Source organism: Lepisosteus platostomus, chromosome 13 (genome assembly GCF_059453375.1).
Source record: "Lepisosteus platostomus isolate fLepPlt1 chromosome 13, fLepPlt1.hap1, whole genome shotgun sequence".
NCBI classification, from domain to species: Eukaryota; Metazoa; Chordata; class Actinopteri; order Semionotiformes; family Lepisosteidae; genus Lepisosteus; species Lepisosteus platostomus.
The window spans coordinates 38,566,611-38,588,465 of record NC_142623.1 but is presented as its reverse complement, the minus strand read 5'-3'; the positions used below and the strand labels follow the sequence as shown (position 1 = coordinate 38,588,465).

The following is a 21,855-nucleotide window of genomic DNA, read 5'->3' as shown; positions in this document are numbered from 1 at the left end:
TTTTTTGATGGAAGAACAAAATTTGGAAGGCAAGCCATTAATAGAACTAGTCTGATGAAGTAAAGGTCAATCTTCAACCCAAAGAGTTGGAACGGTGTCTGATGTTGCTGCCTTGCAGTTCTGGGGCCCTGGATTCAGTTCTGGACATGGGATGATATGGAGTTTGTGGGTTTCTTTACTGGTGTATTTCCTGGCACATCTAAATATTATGACAGAGATTATCTGGATATTCTGTTAGGATAAAATTGATTTAATTTTCATGTAATTCTTTGAGGAGTATCATAGGCATTTAAACAAAACGGTATAAAAATTGGGCAACAATGAGGCTTTGCAGCTACCTCACAAGTGCATCATCATAATCATAACACCTGGACAATGGAGGTCCGTAGCACCGATCTCATATGGCCACGTTCGATGGCACGGTTCCATTCCTTCAATATAGCCAATCTGCTGAACCCATGTGAGACGTGAGTGCCCCGGCGGCCTCCTCCAGCCTGGTGGAGTGCGTCTCTCTGTTCGGAGGGCAACAGTGCACGCTATGGCGCCATGGGCAGGGGTGGAATTGTCGAGACGTGCGACGTGGCCGAAGAGAGCGAGTCATCGACGGGCGACAGTGATTGTGATGGGCTGGTACGTGCGAGCAGCAACTTCCGAGTTCCGCACGAAGTCAGACCAGCGAATCCGGAGAATCTGGCGTTGGTACCGCATGTGGAAGGACTGGAGTCTTTGTATGTCGCGTGATAGTACGGCCAAGGACTCTGAGCCATAAAGCAGAATTTATGCCCTCACAAGGGCCCTAGGTTCAATTACTGGGGTGCTATCTGCATGGAGTTTTGTAGGCAGAGTAGATATTTGTTTGCTCCAGACATGCCAAATAGTGTTGTGGAAATTTTTCTAAGCCATCAAAAAGGATTTAGCAAAACAGCAGTGATGTTAATCTTTATGTGGCCTTGCTTTTTTCAAAAGCAATTCAAAAGGAGAAGCAAGTCAATCACTTTTGTAGCAAACTTAAGGAATTCAAAAGGTTTACTCAAAATCAGAAGTGAAATTTACAGGAAATTCTGTTGCTCAGATTAGACTATCTTTTGGCTTTTGTAACTGTTGGGAATGGCAATGGATTAAAATCCCTGTGACAAAGCAATGAAAGAAGGTTTAAATTTAGCTTGTCCAAGAAATTATGGAGAGAGTTAAAATAACGCTTAGGTTACTGTATGTTAGAGGATAGCATAACTGAAGATGTATTTTGGAATACATAAGGATGCAAAAAAAAACTGGGATTAAGACCCACAGTGTGTGGCACTAGAAATAATTAGCAAATCAGGATTATATAGGCAGCTGTACCTTTAAGAATGGAGAGGGTTTTTGTTTCTGTGCCTTGCAGCTGTTTGAAAGTAATAGAATTTTCTGCTAGTCATTTTGCTTAATCTGATATGTAGCCTTTATACCCAGCCACCTCCCTCCCTAGCTATAAATTCACCGGCACACAAATACAGCGATAATCTTATAGAACAGCCTTGTCCAACAAATATTCCTTCTGTTTTTATCAGGTATTCATGGACCCAAGTCCCATTTGACAACTTCATCCGACAATCAAAATAAAATGGCATAGAAATGCATCAAAGCATGATAACCTTGTTTCCTTGAGGAAATCCAGAGTTATTCTATAACGCCAGCTCTTGGTAATGTATTAACACAGGCTTCTAGAAGCACAATTTCCAATTGATTTAATTCCTTCATTTTATTCTAAGGTAGAGTTTTTAAACACAGCTACCTACTACTGAATTATTACTCCACAACAAACTTTAAAATTCACCTTTACCACATCTCTGCCAAAAGCACCTTTTCTTGTTTGCTCCCTGTTCCATTGTCATTTTAGATGGCTTCTTAACTAAAGATTCTCAGACATAAAAGTGCCTTCTTCTGAGATCTACAAATCTCTTCTTCTATCAACTGAAATAATTGGATAATTTGATTTAATCGGTTAAAGGCTAGATTTCCTTAAATGACTGAGCGATTGATCCACTTTTCTTCTTTTCTTCACATTAATTATACTGGGAACTAATTAAAAAAGGAGTTCTGGGTTTAAATTCTTGTAGAGGTTTGTCTCATTGTTCAGACTATCAAATACAAGCTACAAGTGCAAAGCCCTTTCTTTTTTTTAATTTAAGCGATTTTATGATTTACCACATTTTTACAACCATGTTGTAACTACAAATTCCATTGATGGACAGAGCAATTTCAATGTTCTATAACTGCCTTAAGCCATTAGGTTTTCTAGTAAGCTGTGTTTTGCAGGGTCTAGGGTCCTATACTGTTCTAAACGTTCCATAGATTCTGTCTTGCTTCCCAAAATATCTGACCAATTTTTTTGTGGAATATTCCTCCAGCTGGTGGTAAATCTCTTGCAAGGAGCAGTAGATCTAACATCATGTTTAAAGATTAATGACTGACTGGGGGGCATGTCACAAGGTTATGTCTGTCGATCTGCATTCTCATTGTGTGATCCTTAGCTATAAGACCAAGTCTGTAACAATCGTAGCAATATCAGTGTAGGTATGTAACAAAAAAAATATTTGGCAAATACCAAATAAGAAGTTAAAAATGAAATCTATACCGCCAGGTAAAGAACATTAAATATTTTCTGTTTCAACCTTCAATATAGGCTATAGACAATTTGCCATGAATAGGAGCTTTTTCAGTAAGGCAATTGACTTACTGAACAATTTTCAGTATTGAAGAATTTGTCATTTTTGCAAATGTGCATTGGTTAATAATAGGAAATTGAAATTATGTTTGTTTTCAAGTACATAGTGTTTCCAGTACATAGAGTATCTGGAAATGAGTCAGACTAAACATTAGCTAGACATTTTGAAAATTCCCAAAAGAAATGAGTTAAATGCCACATTTATCAACAGTTTTGTTCAGGAGAAAGACAGCAGGCAGCACATTTGTAGATACTGTTTTGAATGCAATATCGTATGTACTTTTAGTGGGCACTAATTTTCTGCATTTTTACATTTAATAAAATAAATTACGGGGAAACATTCTTGTGGTTTAAGAAAGGTCATAGCACTCTGTAGTGAAGACATCTTGATAGCCTTTGTAGAATAAAATGCATACAAATGAATAAATATCAATGGCATAGATATTTTAAATGTTTCAGTAGATATCTTCTTAGTTATATTGTGCGTTTTATGTATCTTATGTTACGAATTCCCCCGAAGCTACTCCTCATGACCCTTGTTTCCCTTGAGCATTGTCTATGGAAATTCCTCTGAATTTTAAATGATGTACAACTTTCCATTGTAGCTTTGCTTCAGGTAATGCACAGGAGTGCACGGGAACACAACTGAGTAAAGGGAACTTCTCATCACCGGTTGTCACAGAAACTGACAGGAAAGCTCATGACAATAGCCCAGGGTCCAAAGTAGACATTGCAGTTTCCTTGTCAGAACTCCTACCTGCCTCCCTTTGTGGTTTCAGGGGACAACTTTACAAGCAGTGTGTGTGATTCATCTGGCATGTTTCTGTAGGGTCACCCCCCCCCCGTTATTTGAAAGAAGAGTTCAAGAAAACATCACGTATGCACTTCAGTTATGCAGTTTTGTAATAGGAATGTTTCTCTGCCTTTGGATGCATAATTACTGTTTAAGTTGTTAAAACCTTTCAAAGTGGTCCCAATATTCCTTTTAAAGACTTTATACCCATGTGCTCCAATTCTCTTTGTAACAGATACCATATAAGATTCACCACCTTAATGTTATCTGCGTTCTTTGAACATAGAAAGGGAATATCATGAACAAATGCACATACACTTCCAATCTAAGACGATCTCTTATGACTAAAGAAAGACAAGGAAAAACATCTACTTACCAAAGATACTTGTCAATGGTTGAAAACAGGAATGGCACAGATTCTTGCTCCTGTGTGGTGCGATTACTCTTCAGATAAGAGTTCCTTTACTTGGATTTCACCATAGAAAATCAGTAATCTGATGTGTCCTTAATCCTTCTGGCCCTATCCAAGAAAAAAACATGCAGTGCTGCAGCGTACAACGCAATATCTCCTCCATTCCCTGCTTGTAATGTATCTCCCATTATTTATTATCCCAAGATTTACTGTGAAACAGCAGAGAGAAAGAAACAAATCCACAAATAGCAATGATCCCGAGTTTCTGCATTTGCCATTCACTAAGCAGTTTGAGACAATTCTCTTATTTAATTTTTCTCTTCACCTGATTTTCTAAGAAGCATCATTTCAATTAGCTCATGTGAATCCAGGGTTGAGTGAATTGTTGTGAATGCTCCCTTTTTACTGGCCCCAGATGAACTGCCCAAGTTGGTAATTAAGTGATGCTCTTGACATCATACTTAAGATACCTAACATACTTTTCTCCCTTCCCATACACCATCACCTGATACAAACACAAATCCAAGTGCTCTCTGATCTCCCACAGACAGGTCAGTCAAAGTACATTCAAAGATCTTCATTTCATTCATTTGAAAGGGAAACGCAATGAATGTTTTTGTGTTTTGTTCTGAAGCTGCAATAAATCCAAGGGACCACTGAGGTCCATTTCCTAGCAATCAGTGGATTTGTACCCTGGCCTAAAAACTAGCAGAATTAAAGATGAACCTGCTTGATTTAAGACTTATTCAGGGGTTCACAGAATGCAAACAATCTAGGCAGTTATAAAAAGTATGGTAAAACATTAAATAAAAGAAACAATGTAATTCATTTAGCACCTCATCATTAAAAATAAGATGTTTAAAACTTTGTCAATATAAAATGAATATACTGTACCATGTTACAAAAAAGGATGGCATAACCAGGTAGAAAAACAGAAAGATGACTCCAGTCAGCAATCAAACCCTAATGATAAGGAACTAATGTCACACTTAACAGTGGATCTACCACTTGATTTTGTCTTTTTTTTTTTTTACATGAAGGTTTGTAGAGATCCTAGAACATGCAGCATTTCCAAATTAAAGAGAGAGCTTTAGTTTTTCTGGAAAGATCAGGTTAGGTCCTTAGAGAAAACAATCTTCGAAGTGCATTAAGCACTAATTGACTCTCAAGTAACATCATGAAGAACTTAGAATTTAGTTCAAAATAAACATTTTTTCCCACTCCACATTTATGAATTATGTTCTGTGTTGGGAGCCTGTGCTCATATTTTAGGTCACGATTATTTTACCACTAATACAAACACTTCTATACATTCAAGAAGAAAGCAAGTAAATAATCTATTACCATGACTTCAAGAAAGGCAATGCTGTCAAATCACCCACTGGAAGCTAGAGCCCTTGATATATAAAGAAAACACTGCTTAACTTTTTAATGGTCCTGCAAATTTAATGTGCTGTAACCAAAATATACAACACATAGTTCACTACAGAATAAAATATTTATGCGCAATGCAAAAAAAAAAAAAAGACAGCAGCTGACTTGTCAAAAGCTTGTGTGGAATAAGAGAGCCACCTACTGGTTACAAAAAAAAACACGTTAAAAAGCTTGAGCCAGTCTCATTCTCACTATGTCTTCTTAAATAAAAATAAATCTTACACTGCCCCTTGATTTCAATAATCTAATTCAGCGTCTGATGCCCATGTGGAGGATGGCCACCTTCCATGAACCCAAGGATGACCGATAAAGACTCACTGCCTTGCGGTTTCAGAGGACTTTGTATGGTTTGGGACAGGGCCTTCATCCATCTCCCATCAATTAATATTGATGTTGAATTTGTTTGTTTGTATTTATCCTGTTTTCGAGAAGCACCGTCCTCTGCTGCAATTACCCTGTCTGACCTTGAAAAAGAGAACCATCTTTGGACATCTCGATGACATTTAACCTCATGGCAGCAGAAAACAAAAAAGAGTCTAGACAGTTTTGATTGTATATTCTTTATTCCAGTTACTTCTAAAAAATAAAAAAATTTTTGCATGGCAACAAAGATCATAATACAGTAATGAAAATAATTAAACTGTCTTGGGAGGAAGCAGGTGTCACAATAAGTATTCAGAACTAAGCAAAATACACGACATTATGGGATTTAAAAAAAACTAATAATGTACATTACTAAGAAGCACTGAACCACTGCATTATACAGAGCATTATACCTGCGTTCCTTCCATACGTAATGTAGAATGTTGCTGAAAATATCCTGTAACATTTTCCACATGACAAATGTTAATATTTTTACAACCTACAGTAATTATCCACATAACTCCATACAGAGTAAATTATGTTCAAATAAGGAAAAGGAATGCTAGTGTTCGATCAGCCTGTTGATGTTCCAAGTATTTTTCCCCACACTGCTTCCTTGGGATAGTTTTTGTGTTGGAAGACGAAATCTTGCCCATTTGTCTTCAAGATGGCTTGATGAACCAGATCCTGCCCATTCCTGTTGATGGTTGGTATACCGCTGTTTTTCCATAAAACCTTGACAATTTGTCCAGGTGGACAGTGGTCCACTGGATTTTGCAGATATTCAAAATGCTTCTTACAGAGGTATTGTTTTGCAACACTCACTCAATTAAGGCTTAATTAGATAAATTTAACTTTCCTACATATCTGAAGTCGGTATCAATTTTATGGACATTACAAAACTGACTTATGAAGCCTTGCTTTACATTAGCAAAATCAGTTTGAAAATACAGCCAGTCCAAGTTTAAAAGTTCCTTCTAAGAAACATTTCATGTCCCTAAGTATGAAATATCACAACCTTATTTTCCTTTTGCCTTCATTTATTAAAACATATCAGTGACAGCTACTAAAAGTAATTCAGTATTACACAATATGTTTATCAGTACTGACACTTTTGACCATTTTCTTTGGGAAATAAAGCAGTCATTGAGTTGTGTTGAAAAGCTTTGCTTTTCCAGGTACAGAAAACATAGCCCACACAGGGTAGGTGAAAATGAAAAACTGCTACCTATTAGAGAAAACAGACAGATTCAGACAAAAACACATCAAAGATCCACTAAAAATAGAAAAATATCAGAAAAACCCATTTACTCACCCAATACATGAAAATCAGAAGTTCTGAGAAGAAGTTGTGGGCGATCATACATATAGGTGTAAAAAACGAAAGACTAATATAATGGTTATTACGGGTGTGTGGCTGTTAGGGGTTGATAAGATGCCATTCCTGTAAATGGGACTGCGTCCTCAGCACAATCTGAACAGATGGTTTCAGGCAATGGCTTACAGGCAGTGCTATGATTTATGAAAATATCATTAAAACATAAAAAACAAAGTCCAGATCACCATACTGGTTTGGTTGTCTCGCCTCAGGAGTCATTGGGCAGCCCGAAGAGCTTGACAGTGCCTGCCTCACGGTTACTGTCATATTTTCCATCCTTGTCATCACACGCATATGCCAGCAGGGGCCTTTTGGGATGCCAAGCAACTGTGAATGTTGGCGACTCACACTGCACCTCCCATAATTTCTCTCCTGTCAAATTATTCAGAAAAGCAAAAAAAAACTAATTATGCAACCACAGCAGGATTACACTGCATCATAAAATTGTGCTTACTCTCTCGATAACTATAAATCTAGCACGGCCTTCATTAGAGATTTTTTTAAGATGACAGCTCTCCCTCATTCGGCTAGCTGGGCGGAAAGACCTGAAAACCATCCTAATGGAAAGCAAACTGTTCATTACTGATTGACAAACAGTCCACTCTGTTCTGCCAGCAAATTGTTTTGGTGATAAAGAAAGACTGCAATCTATGCAATGTTCTTCAGTTCTTATCACTCTGGGATATTTCAAAAGTTCTAGTAGTATTTACTAATGGACAGGCAGGTGTGCAACACATATCACCTTGTTTTGTAGCATTAACTGCCCACAGTCCTCCAGCCAGCTCATACAATGGAAATTCTTTCATAAATTTAATCATGTTTTGCACCTTTCCACATCTCTACAATAGGTTTTCAGATATGTCTGGCACATAGTCAGGCATAATTTCCTATAACACAGCACCATGGTGTCTGCAGCACATCTATATCTACTTGTAGGTTCAGTTAGGAACAAAACTTTACAACTTTTTATAGTGTGGCAGTAGTGCTTGAAAACACCAATAGAAATGTAGGTCCCCCGGTATGAAAAGCATTATTCTATGAAACTGCATATTATCCAGAATTTTAAGGAAGGTGTGGGGTCACACTGGGAGAGCTGATCCTCACAGAAAACATACTTTTCATTACTGATTGACAAAACATGTCCTCATACCAAGAACACATAACAGTCATCTTCTCCCTCACACTAGTTCAGTTAGTTAACCAAACAGTTTTTGGTTTTAACTTTGGCAATTAACTTGGCTAGGTTATCTAGGAGTCTAATAAGAATTCTACATAAAGTGCGGCTTATGTCAAAGTCTATTTTCACTAAGGTAGATGTTCGCTGTTATATATTGTGTGCACCCTTGATGAAAAGGGATGACTAGGCCATCTAAATATAGCCTTGGAAAAGGAAAACAAATCTTGATTGTGTGTGGCAAGTTCTCTGCATGAAACGTGCAAGACAGAACATCTTACTAACTGGTGATTTTCAGGTCAAATAAAGTTAGTACTAGAACAGAAGCTTATGTCATGCCTTGTAAATATATTAATAGAAAAAAACCTTGTTGAAAGTAGGAAATCTGACAAATCAATGCATTTCTAAAACTGAATTTTACAATGCCATATATTAGTGCAATACAAAATTACAAAAGTGCATTTTCTTTTTCACTTTGGCACATATTATTACTTAGGTTTTCAGGTCAGAGATTACCTGTCTCCACCTCAGCAATGTCAATGAAGTGGTCCTCTGATGCTGAGGCTAGCATTTTCCCATCATGACTAAAACTCAGTGTCCTAACAGGCCAGTCAAGCCTCAGAAAAAAAAAGGTTAATCAATCAGTATGGAATATATTGAAGACACAGCAGGTAACATAAGGAATAACATAAGGAATAATTCTAACATTCATCTTATGCATCACAGACTCAATTCAGATCACAATCATTTCAGCGTGATCAACAGGAACTGCAACTAAATGTCACACTAAAATTATATCACACAGCAGCCTACCCTGCTGTTAAAGAAATCTTATTTCTGTAATAATAACTTCTAAACACCTATATGAAGGCACAATACCAATGTAGAATCTAGAACAAATGTTTTGTTGTATTATGGGTCCTTTTTATGGCTCTAAGAATAGTCAATATATAATATGCATAGTACAAACAGAATATTTTCTTCTGAAAGCTGAAAATAGTAACAACTGACTTACAGAAGATACCGATGGCTATCACCCCATATAGGAAAATACTAAGAGTACAACTGGAACTACATTATAACCAGAAAATTGGAATTTAAGTTAGGGTTCATGCAGGTATGGACTCACCTGGAAAAGCAGCGGACACAAACCAGCTCTTCCACATCCCAAAGGCTAACAAGTGCATCCGCACTCCCTGTCGCAAAGTACTTGCCAGTAGGGTCAAACTTTATGCAGATACAATTTGAAGGATGAGCATTGATCGACTGGATTGGCTTTAGCTCTGGGTAACTGAAACAGAAGAACTCACTTTAATCATCACTAGTAAAGGTGTTAAAAAGATTCACTAATTGCACATCCCAATCATTCTGTGACCTTCATTCACAGGGAGTAAAAAAAATACTATTACTTACACTTGTCCTAAAAACTAAATCTGATATGCAGCCAATTATAGTGTATATGCTTAACTGTATAAATGCTATACGTTTACAATATACATGACCAATTATAGCAAAAAATAACAGTATCTGTGGCAAATGATTTGTGAATATATGTCTATGTGCTAAAACACAAACACTGTAGTGGCCTATGCTTTTTCAAACATCTGTATTAAAGACAATTCATCACAGAAAGATTGCTTTCCCTTACCTAAGAATGTTGATGCAGCCGTTACCATTCGTCAAGAAGAACATATCATTATCGTTGTTCCAAGAGATCTCATTCACTTCAAACTTAAATTGTTCCTCTGCCCGGGAACGATGGGTTTTCGCATCAATAAAGGTCACAACATCATCCTTGTTGCCAACTGCAATTGTCTGGCCATCAGGGCTCCAACAGATGTTGATGTTCTCCCCTAGCCACAAAAAGAGCACATGAGCAATCAGCCAGACTGCCATTAACAACAGTGACCAACAAACATTTTTATCACGGGACAAATCCACTTTTGCTCGAATATTCAATTAACAAAAACTACACAAAAAGATGCTTTTTTATATTTGAACTTTGGTTTCATGTATTCTTTCAAACTAAGGCTAAAGGTTGGTTCAGACAATTCCAGTAATTTCTCAATCACCCCTGTTAGTTAATGCCTCCAATGGAGATAATGTTTACTCTGATTATGTCAACAGCAAACAAAAATCAGTAAATGTAACAGGTGTATGATAGTGTAAGATGAGACTGTTCCAGTAATGTCACTGCCCAGTTTGCCCAGTCCAGCCTCCCAGAATTTCCTCCTCAATAGGTGAGATAGTTTCTCAATGATCTACAGTGCAGCAGGACTACAGTGCATACCCAGATTAGTGTTTCACTAGAGCAGTAGATGAAGTGGGTCCATTTCTAGATCCTTTGAGATTAAAAGAGCAATGTAAATGCAAGGAATTGTATATACACATTTCAGCGTGTTTTTATCAATGAGTCTCTGAACAAAACACATATTGTTCTGAACCTTTAGTATTGACGGTCGCGATGCACTTTGTAGTCCGAACATCCCAGATGCGTATTGTCTTGTCCCCAGAAGCAGTGACAAAGAGATCTGGGTTGGTAGGGTGCCAACATAGCTGGTCCACACTGTCTCCATGACCTCGATAGTTATTCTCCTTCACCTGAAAACAGATTAAAGCCAGCTGTCAAAGAGATCCATCTTCACATTTTTCAGAATTGTCACGGATACATCCACTTAAGAATGTTAACACACATATCTAGATAAAATGGAACTTTATTCGTGATAAACATTTTACTTAAGGACATCCCAAACCTACACCAAATACACCTTTAGATGCAGAGCTCAGACTTTTGATGTGTAATGATTTTCTTTTCATGTGATAATAGCCTTGGCAGAATAACTATGTTCACTAGGTGTAGTACCTTAGAGCCAATTAATACAATATAATTCATATTTCATGTACTGTAATTGTACAAAATATCAATTCAGAGTCGACCAGATAGAATTCAGACGTAATGCACCTACGCCATCTGCCTTTCAACGGTGACATGACACGTAGGTTCATTCATTTGTAAATATATTCGTTAATTTAGTAACTTAAGAAAATAAAAAAATTCCATTACTGAAGTTGTAAATCAAGTCTTTTAAGATGCTAAAAGCAAGTAAACAGATGGCATTCTTCCTAATAAATAAAAGGATGGGGGCAATGTTCCAAAACAAACCCTCACTTACCAGGCGGTCTTTTTCCAGAACAAACACACTGGCGGTTTTATCGAATGACCCAGATGCTAACCTCCTGCCATCGCAGCTCCATGCGACCGAGTGAACCTTAGCGCTGTGCGCCGGGAACTCTCGACTCTTGTTGTTATTTCTGAAGCTCTCCTGCATATCTTGGTAGTACTGAGACGCCATGTTTTAAGTGCGCCGGAAGAGATTTGATCTTCCTGTCCCAGCGACGTGGTGCATTGTGGGATTGGTGAAGTTCCGGTGTACAGCTTTGAGGGCGGATATGGAGTCGCATTCGGCACCGGAAAACGAATTTACCTTTAATATTAGTTGTTGCGTTTTGCATCTTTGCGGCAGATTGTAGGTGTGCACAAAATTTACTTTTTCAGTTACGTTACACAGCTCTTTCAGCACAGGTCTGTTATGTGTCGTCTCCAACACCTAGCACAGCCTCGAAAGCTAGCTGCGGTAGTCAGGGTTTGAATGGTTTCGCAACTCGCTGTTGCTTTTTTATTTTACAGTTATTAAAGTTTACAATTGTTTATATAGTTTTTTTTTTACATTAAATGCTACCTCCATTTGCTTCTCTGATGCGTGATACGATTTAGAAAAGGGCGGTTGTTACTTTCTGCATAGGTTCCTTGTGATGTCACAGCCGACGAGCAGTATAAGAACAAGCAATGTCTTAGCCAAGCCTTTTCATCTAAAAATGTTTTTAATTTAATTTTTATCAAGACAGTATAAATAAAACTATTGCCTTAAAAATTCCATCTTTGTATTCGTCTGATTTTATCTTTGCAAAGACTGTGCAGAAATCATGCAAAACCCTGTTTTTTACCAAAATAAACTTGCTAAGCATCAGTTAAAACGTTTTGATTGTTTAATTTGGAGGATAAGCAAAATATCATAAATATAGCAAAAAGAAAAATCTGAATATATGCTTATCATGGTATCGAATGTTACCAAACGAATTTCTGGTATTTTCATGAAACCCAAACGGGTTAAAAAAAGGTCCTGCGACACAACTGTCTTAAACTTAATTATCTTTATCTACAGCGTGAGTTCTGGAAATATTAAGTGCTGTCGAGCAAGATAGAAAAAAATATTTAATGTTATTTCACTAAAGTGAATTGCTCACATATATATATTTGTTTTTCTTTATAAGTAAGAATAATTCTGACACATTTTTTTATAAATACATGTACTGTAGTCCTATACATTCAGTACAGTATCTGGAATCCTAACACGGTCAAACCCACGATGCTTCTCCTTTATGTTTCCTGTATAACTTGATTTTTTATCGCTTTCAAAAATGGTGCAATGCAGCTACAATGTATTAAATTTATTTTTCTCTAGGCTCTGGAATGAAAGCAAAGTCCAATGATGTAGCCTTTGTTATAAAAAATGGTAGCTGTATTTTATTATTCCAACATTCTAATAAAAGATGAACACTATTTTGTCCCCTGAGACAAAGTCATTTGAAAATAAATAGCCTTACAGAAATAATAAAGCAGAAGTAATGAAAACAGAAGACGAGCACTCAAATTGCCAAAACTTTATTTGTTGCAAATTTTTAAAAAAACTTATATGAATAATGGAAAGCGGTGAAGAGTTTTAGAAACCTAAGAATAGGATGATACCACATTGCAAGTCTTTACATCTCAAGTGTACACTGTAATCTGGAGCCAGCAAACCCATATTCACACAAACCACTACCATACAGTGTTACAGAACATTAGATGGCAACAAAAAGGTGAACATTCAGGTGCAATACATTATACTGTGGTTAAATGTAATAGTAAGTCTACTGTTCCATTAACATCTGCCCACATAATGAATAGACATAGGCTTACTTCAAAATGTTAACAGTACTTTAGAACTTGGACTACCTGAAAGGGAGGCTGACAATATTTATGGTCTCTAGGGAGCAACTTTTAGGAGATTTTTTCTTGTTTTACTAGAAATTAGTTCTTGATTTGAAATTATTTACTTGAACTTAAAATTCAGTACCCTCCAAAAAAGGGACTATAGAAAAAAAAAACATCTACACAGCAACTCCTCAGTAGTCAAATTCATGAATGATAAGAGAGTACAGCAACCTCTATATATTCAGTTAAACAGGTGAGTATGCATAAACTCTAAAGGGTATATTTGGTGTTTTGTTCAATGGGAGCATTTTAACAGCTTCTTTTGACTCTGTTGCGATTCACTAATAACCTGCATAAGCACTAAGAGAGCACAGGTGAAGGTTCATTTGTCAATGTGGTGTCTTCAGGCTTAATTTGTTGTAGTGAAAAAAAAGTATTTCAGACTTTCACTTATGAAATCTTTTTAGAGGTGTCTGATTTGAATTATGAGAACAATTCCCTAAAAACTAATAGTGCAATACAGACTTAAAGGCTTTTTCTTGTTGAACACATAGAGCTATTTAGACTTTACCTCTGTGCATAGCATAGGTCTTGGTGGGATACTCTTGCTTCCAAATTGTATTGGTGGGCCTGCTACATGTAGCCATACTCCAGCAATGAAACGATAATGGAACTGGAATATATACAGTAGCACCTTGTATCTAGTACAGAGGGAACTCACAGCACTTAAAGTGTGCTGAACCTCTGGAATATTATGTAACCAAAGCAGTACAACCACCTCTTTGGTGGAATGTGGAAGACATTTTTAGCATTTGTGTTTCCTTAGCCTTTAGTGTTTTCATTCTGGTTTACAATTTTTGGATTGACAAGCAAGTGAATTCTCTTGCAAGGAGGTAGGCAGAAGACACTTAAACTTATCTGACAAAGCTGTCCCAAAAATATCGACAGGACTGCAAACCTTTTATGTATATCACTGTTTTGTTGACATCTGTGCACAAAAGTTAGCATTGCATATAATTTAGCATAGTTCACCATATAATTGTGTGACTTTTTATTTATTTTGTTTAAATATCAGGCAGTGCATTTAAGTGGAATGTGGACACCAACACCTTAACTACTGAGTTAAAGAATAAATTAAGTTTGAAAGTAAAACGTGTTTGTGTTTTTTTTTCTTATATGAAGCAAATCCTGATTTCCAATAAAGCATTAATAAGTTAACACAAAAATATGATTATAAGTCAAAGCTTTCAAAACAGGAAACCTACAGTAAGAACAATAGGGATTCAACCCTATCTTTTACAAATTCATGGAAATACAGTATAAGATAATTTAGTGTGGCTTGGGTACTCATTTGAAGACCTAATTTTGAGCTCTCCTGCTTTTCGGTGCCTCAGTCTAATAAAAGATTGAGAGACAAAACAACTTAATATCATCCATTACATACCAAACAACAGTGCATTCCTTAAGCAGACACCAACCCCCACTAGCAGACAGCATGTGCATCTAAAAACGTCTAGTGAACCTAAAGCTTTGAAATCATGTTATCTAAACATACAAAAAAACCTTTGTTCTTTAAATGGTGTGCAAATTGTGCAGCTGTCACCCCAACTCCCCCTACCCCAGCCATTTGCCTGTGCCCTGTTGCTGAGGTTAACACTCAGCATCAGTGCTACCATTCACAGGGAGGGGGCCATCCGGAGAGCCTGCAGTCTGGATGCCATGCTTATCACGGTTTGGAAGAGCATGGCTAAATCCGTTAGGTTGTGCGCACTCTGTTGCTGATTTCTTCTCATTGTCCTCACCACTGTAGATCACAAGTAACAAAAGCATTCTTTTTAACTTCCAAAAACAAACAAACCCATAATTGCATTCAAGTCGTGGTGCATAAACCTGTAAGGGGTAGTTAGTTCGGATACTTTTAAGTTTAACTGAAGGTGTTTTCCATTGTGAGGATGTCTGCTTTTCAGGAATAGGAACATTTTCGCAACATTTGATAGAAATAGGCACATCCACCTGCTAGTGGATTCAAAGAGGGCTAAATTAAGAAATGATGGGATGTTGTGCACCAAAAATATAATTGCAACAGCAATTATTATGTCCTTTCTTTTTCAGTGCATGTGTGCAGACAGAGTGTCTTTCTTCTACTACAGAGCTACCTGGCGTTCGGACAGTGCCAATTTAGCAAAAATATGAGAATGTGACTGCTCAGTTCAGTGTTCAGTTCCTAAACAGAACACAAAAGGAGCAGCTGGAGAATTAAAAGTCAAGATGCTTACAGTTTAACAATGTGTCGTATACGACGGAGAGGTCAAGGCAATTACCTGCCATAGCAGCCATTAGCCACCACTTCTCCTGTGCCCCTGTCAGCCCGAGAGCTGTGCACACTGCCCTCATTGCAGGATGCAATAGGCTCCTTGCCAGAATCTGAACTGTGCCTGGCATTCAAGCTTTCAGAAGAGGAGACCTTGCTCATTTCACTCTCCTTGTCATCTGTCAGAGAAAACAAAATGAGCATTTAGAATCGTGATAGACGACTGGCATCTTGTAATCATTTCTAGTAGCTCATTGCTGGGAAGCTGTGATAGCTGCCTTTAATCATTACAGGGTCTCCTGGGATGTGACAGAACAAAATATTGATGAATAAGAAAACCTCGAAAGTATGCAGTACAACCAAATTAAAAAAACAAGTGCATTTCTGCCCATTTCTGTAAAAAGACTTGTTCAGAGTTTAAAGGGAAACTTTCATGCTTGAAATGGAACATTATTGCCGGAAATGTTAAAGTGAATGCACACAATCATGAATACTGAGTAAACAATTTTTACTGAACACTAAAACAAAGTGAAAATGCAACCTAAAGAAAACAAAACAGCTATATTTGACATTATTAGAATTATCAAAATAATAATATGTATTAATCAGAGCTAAAATGCTCAGCAAGTTGTATTCCTTGATTCCTCCTGTTAAAATCCACCATCTGAAGGATCCTTAGCTTAAACAAGTACTTGGATAAGGTAGATAACGTCATCTAGTGGCAACATTAAGAACCGCTAAATAATATGTTTCCCATAAAAAACCTCACCAAAGAAAAAAATAGAAGGATGTCATACATTAATTAAATACATATCTTTAAAGTAGGATACTGAAACTAGTAAACTGAAATCCATGTCCATCAGTGGAATTTGAGGTTACTGTATCACAGGGACGCAGCTGTCTGTTTGTAAACCAAGAAAGTCACCTCCTGTCTCAGGGTCACAGGCTTGTTTCCGTCGCCTCCTCAGAATCACTTCCAGTTCACTGTCCTTCTTACCAGGAGCTACTTCAGGAAACCCCCTGCTAGGGCTCTTCTTAACATTGTCCTATTATGTCAAAAACAAAAAGAAGTGTTTTTTTAACAGTGAAAGTACACAGTTAGAAAATGAAACTTTCAACTACGTTGTTGGCGTAACAACCATTAGTAGCAGAAGTACTTTGTGTTATATTTGTGGGTCTTTCCCATCTGGTGTTTTTAATGTTGTGGCTTATTAAGTAATATGCTGTAGATCTAGACTACCCTAGCTCTGCTCAGGGGCTGTATGTGAAGTCGGGTCCCTGGCTGCTGAAATGCTGAAAGAATGTGCTGTATTTCAAACAGTACAGTGCTAACTGATATTTTGTTCCAATGCCCCAATTCACACAGGCGACTTCTCTACGTTCCCATGTTTGTGATGACCTTTAGACTGCAATCAGTGATCAAATACATTGTCAGAATCCATCACAGGTTTGGGTCTTGTATTTCCCCTATATGTAGTACTCCAGTTTGGTAAGTGATTTGATTTGCTCTCTTCCAGTTACTAATTGGCCTCTGAAGTAGACTCTGTTTAGATGAGGAGGCTATCTCCTCTTGTGTGGTTCAGCAGCTCTGTGATGTCCCAGTGGCTCAGCTTGACGAATCTCTCATTCTGCTGGACATGAGGGGTTGAGGTAAAGCTTGACTCCTAGCTCTGCAGACCTGTGTACTGGACAGAGTGTGGGCCATTCTGCCTTAAGTGTAACCAGAATTGGAGGGCTATTTGTTGAATGGCATGTACAGTACCACAGGGAAACATCAATGTTTCTCTTGACAGCCATTACTGGGTGCATTTCCATTGTAGAATAAAAAATATATTTACAATAGTAAATCTCCATTGCATGTTTTGGATTTTAATTGAAGGTTGGAGTCTAAGGAATGGAGTAGGAGCTAAAAAATGCTAACCTAAACTCAGGATGAATAGAAATGTATACAGTATGTTAGTCCAGGTGGGTAGCTGCATCAGTGTAGTGAGGGCTCACACCTGAAGAAGGCTTCACAGCTGAAACATTGTGTTTTCTCTCCTCTCTTTTCAGCATAGAATAAACCCATTACTTGTTCCTTTACAGTATGTTAGGTCTACTTTTGAAACTGGGTTTTTGTTTCCCACATTTTCTGTCTTATTTTGGTGGACAATTTCCTGCTAAACCTTTGGTGGGTCTTAAACATACTGTCTTTATACTATAAAAAGTATACATGTACATAGTGTATGTCTCTTGGTAGAGTCCCAGAGGAAAGAAAAAAAAAACATGTAATGAAACAGAAAATCTACCAAAATGCCCTTCAGTTCCTCCATGGCACTCTCCTGTTGTTTCTCTTCAGGTGGCTGGGGCTGCTGGCAGAAAAAAAGGAGAACTGTTGTAAGAAAACGTTTTTAGAAAACAATACAATTCCATACCACAATATTTAGAAATTGTCTTTAAAAACATTTCTTCCCAGGAAGAATATTGCTGTGCATTTGATTTATTTGTCAAAGCTCACAAGAGACAAAAAGATTTGTGGTCTCTCCATGACCCCATAAAACCACATTCTGACCCCTCCAGATGTCTTGACCTCAGTTTAATAAAAGGTGACTGCAGCTACTTTGAAGCTAGTAACACTGCAAACCTGCTAATTCCTCTTAAAAAGGTAGCTTTGTCAAATAATCTTTTAAGTTTTTTTAAAGACAAATGCTAGTACTTAAGAACTAATTTCTTTAACATTAATCATATGTGGAAAAAAAACTGGAATCTCATATTTTAACCTAATAGGAGCCACATAGGAGCCAAGAATTGGATCTCAAGGCCATTTTACAAATACCACATTGATTTTTTTATGGCCTTTCCAAGATGGTTTGTTGTCATGGTGCTTTAAAGTTAATCAATAAAACATATAATGGCATTGCATTTAAAAATCTGTTTCTGTTCCTATAAAATCTGGCTTATAGATACAATTGTTTACCTAATGAATATAGTTTGTGTGTGGAGACTGGAAATAATATGTTTATTTACATACTGAGAGTAATTTCAAGTCAGGTTAGTTTATTGTGACATAGAAATGAACTTCTATATCCAGATAAAATAAAATGCTGCCAGCAAAACTGACACAATTGATAAAGAAAGAAAACTACTGTCTAAAGTAAACAGTTGAAATTCAATGTTTTCTTTCAGTCACCATTTAAAAGATATTTATTTTCCCTACCTTAGGACCAAATCTCTTCATGGATAATGTCCGCCATGAAACACATAAAAAAGTGAAAAGGGAATATAGTAGGACATAAACATTAAAGCTATAAACACAAACACACATTTTGTAATAAAAAAGACTCCAAAATGTCATGGATTGCAATTTCAATTGATAAATATAGCACAGGGTCATTTAACAAAAATCATGTCACTACACAACATAATCACAGGCAGCTACTAAATTACAAGCATTTTATAACAAACGAGCTGATTGTACTGAAAATAAGTATATGGTGTCTGCACCTAGAAGAAATGATTTGGAATGAAATGTGCAGATAAATTATATATCTGATATATAAAAAGGTTGTTTTGTATTGTTCTAATATTTTTTACCACTCACATGACCATCTTCTTAAATACAGCACATGCGAAGCTTACATAATCCTGTCAATCTGCTACATACGTATAACCTTTCATAAAGCAGTTGTATCTTCAAAACTGTATTTTTCTGTTATTTTATTGGGCTTGAAGTAATGCCAGAAAGTTCCTACTTTGGTCATAAGTCAAACAAAAGATTATAAATTATTGTGATTCACCATGCCACCTTACAGCAAGTAGTTCTTTCTCACCTTGGTGTCTTGTCCCTTGACAGGTCTCAACACAACCCCATGCTTAATCCTCTCCATCATCTCATTTACTGCTTTCACCTTCACATCATCCACTGGCCCGCTCACTTCACAAAGGACACAGGACACAAGCCACATCATTAAAATTGCAGAGGGCTGAGACCGCAGAGAGGGGCACACGGAAAATACAGCACCCAAGGCTTTGCTGCATGTCTGCTGCTACCCCAGTCTCAAAAGAGCGAGATCCCAAACTTACCAGGTGCAGGTTCAGCCTTGAGAGGTCCTTTGGAGCTCTTTGAGGATTTTCTCATTATTGCAATGAGTGAGCTGTGTTAAAACAGATCAAATATGACAAACAAGTTTGGCTCTGGCTTCCTGGACTTGGGTTTCTACTTGTTACAAACACCTTTTACAGCTCTTACACATACAGTAACTGTCTAAAGCACTGCTCAAAAGCTAAAGAAGACAGCACCAAAGCGTGGATTGTACAATAAAGGAAAATGCTGCATATACAGTATATTGACCTTTATGTAAAGCACCGTAAAGGAGATTAAAGAAACTTAAAGATTTAAAGAAGAAGATAAAGTCTGTAAATAAGAGAAGGCCACTGAGTCAACACAAGACTAATGTTGTGTTGTGGTGACCAAAACTGAACACTCAGTATTGTATTTCAACAAAATAAGAAGGTACTAGATTAAGCAACACTCTCTTTTCTTGAGGTCCTTGAAGAAAAGAGTAGAGATTAAGGTTGTAGATCCATATATTCTAGTCCTCTTTAAATGCAATGTAGCAATCTATAGCTTTTAGTTTTTTTTCTAATTTTCCAGTTTTACCTGAGGGGATTGCAACGTGAGGGAGGGGGAGGAGGGGGAGGGGGAGGAGGAGGGGGAGGGGGAGGGGGTGGCTGGGGGGGTGGAGCGGGTGGAGGTGCTGTCCCAGGAGCTGTCCCCAGTTCTGACGGCTGGGTCTTCTGGACATCTAGCAGCTCCTGCACTGTGGAAAGATACAATAATCATTCATTTGTGTTGTGATGAAAGGCTTTACTAATAAAATGCATAAAACACTTTCATCAAAAGATATGCCAAGATACTTTACATATATGACAGAATCCAATTAATCACTGAAGTATTGCACCCACCTATCTTACCTGTGACAGACATAACTTACCAACAAAACCATTAAACGAAAGATCAGGTAGGGATTTCACAAACTATTTCACCAGCTGAATTTAGGAGGCCAAATTGTGTTGGTCAAGACTGTAATTTAGTCAGGACACTGAGGATAGCATCCCTGCTCTTTTTACGAACAGTGCCATGGGATCTTTAATGAAAGACAGGAAAGTTTAATGGCTCATCCAAGGATAGAACCGCTTACAGCACGGTTTCCTGTCATCATCCTGGAACATAGGCTTAGAAGGTCTGGTCCAGAGGGAGTAGTGCCACCCACTGGTCTACCAATAAACTGTGACCTAAAGCAACAAAGTAATAGCAACACAGCAGGGATCCAGCAAGATACTATGGAATATCCAATATCCAATCTCTGGACAGAATCTCATTATTCATATAGTTATTCTCATTAAGAATTTCCAGATGTTTCCACATCAATTTGCATTTTCTAGGTCATGTTGCTCTACTGTTTGTTTTGGCTGGCCCAGCCACTGCAACATTTTAACGCGTGCTGAGCAATTTCAACAACTGGGGTCGAAATCCGCTACTCTGCTCCACAGTGCTGCCCCCCACCTTGGCTCTCCAGTTGGCTGTTCTTCTCCTCCAGCTGCTGAATCCGAACATCTGCCTCCCGCTTCTCCTCCTCCACCAGCTCCAGGTGTTTCTGCTGTTCTGAGAGCTTGAGCCGGAGGGCAGACTCTTGCAGCTCAAGTTCCAATTCCTTTACCTGCCGGGAGAAATGGAGCCTGTTTGCAGGGCTTTGTTGGATGTCTAAGGCTAAGTGCAGAGCCAGCTTTGCAAACTAAAACTTATATAACAAATTATTCCTGTTTTTTTTCCTGCCTTCCACCCCTGCCCCCTTAATTAAACCAGTTTTAAAACAACCTGAATTTAGTCTGCCTTGGGGCTTTAAATGTCAAGCTCATGACATATACCCTGCGAATAATGATGTGAATCTTTCCATTTAAATGTAAACAGGGCTATCGTTTCTACTGTGACTGTATAACAAAGCCAAACAAAGTACTGTACATCAGTCTCAGACATATAAAATATTGTTTTATATGCATTTATAACACTTAATCATATAACATCATTGGAATTACAAATACTTCATAAACTTCCAAGACACATTCAAGAATACCCAGAGAAGGTGGTGTGTCAGGTTTAATATTTGCCCTTTATTACATAACAGGGAGACTGATTTCTTTCTTCTGGGGTTTACTGCACTCTGGTGAGCAGACTGCACAGTCTGGCGGGCCAAGTTTCAGGATTAGAGGAG

The 21,855-nt window shown here is 37.6% G+C and overlaps 2 protein-coding genes across 4 annotated transcripts in view; both read right to left on the bottom strand.

Annotated features, from left to right (window-relative positions):
- Positions 1-11,650, bottom strand: part of thoc3 (THO complex 3) — a 30,741-nt gene extending 19,091 nt beyond the window's left edge. The window contains exons 1-7 of one of the 2 annotated variants that reach the window (XR_015926156.1): positions 11,432-11,650; positions 10,703-10,859; positions 9,907-10,111; positions 9,388-9,549; positions 8,775-8,875; positions 7,022-7,456; positions 3,874-4,017 (exon numbers count right to left, since the gene is read on the bottom strand). Coding sequence is in view for 1 of the 2 variants with exons in the window: in XM_088604560.1 (XP_088460686.1) it covers positions 7,293-7,456; positions 8,775-8,875; positions 9,388-9,549; positions 9,907-10,111; positions 10,703-10,859; positions 11,432-11,611 (969 nt within the window). In the remaining variant the exon portion in view is untranslated. Of the gene's footprint in view, positions 1-3,873; positions 4,018-5,887; positions 7,457-8,774; positions 8,876-9,387; positions 9,550-9,906; positions 10,112-10,702; positions 10,860-11,431 lie in introns of those variants that run through there. The other variant, XM_088604560.1, reaches the window with a different exon arrangement.
- Positions 11,651-12,965: 1,315 nt separating this feature from the next.
- Positions 12,966-21,855, bottom strand: part of shtn3 (shootin 3) — a 32,707-nt gene continuing 23,817 nt past the window's right edge. The window contains exons 9-17 of one of the 2 annotated variants that reach the window (XM_088604559.1): positions 21,150-21,303; positions 20,244-20,403; positions 19,667-19,737; positions 19,414-19,517; positions 18,801-18,815; positions 17,893-17,952; positions 16,530-16,650; positions 15,615-15,783; positions 12,966-15,097 (exon numbers count right to left, since the gene is read on the bottom strand). In XM_088604559.1, the coding sequence (XP_088460685.1) occupies positions 14,944-15,097; positions 15,615-15,783; positions 16,530-16,650; positions 17,893-17,952; positions 18,801-18,815; positions 19,414-19,517; positions 19,667-19,737; positions 20,244-20,403; positions 21,150-21,303 (1,008 nt within the window). In that variant the 3' untranslated portion in view covers positions 12,966-14,943. Of the gene's footprint in view, positions 15,098-15,614; positions 15,784-16,529; positions 16,651-17,892; positions 17,956-18,800; positions 18,816-19,413; positions 19,518-19,666; positions 19,738-20,243; positions 20,404-21,149; positions 21,304-21,855 lie in introns of both variants that reach the window. The other variant, XM_088604557.1, reaches the window with a different exon arrangement.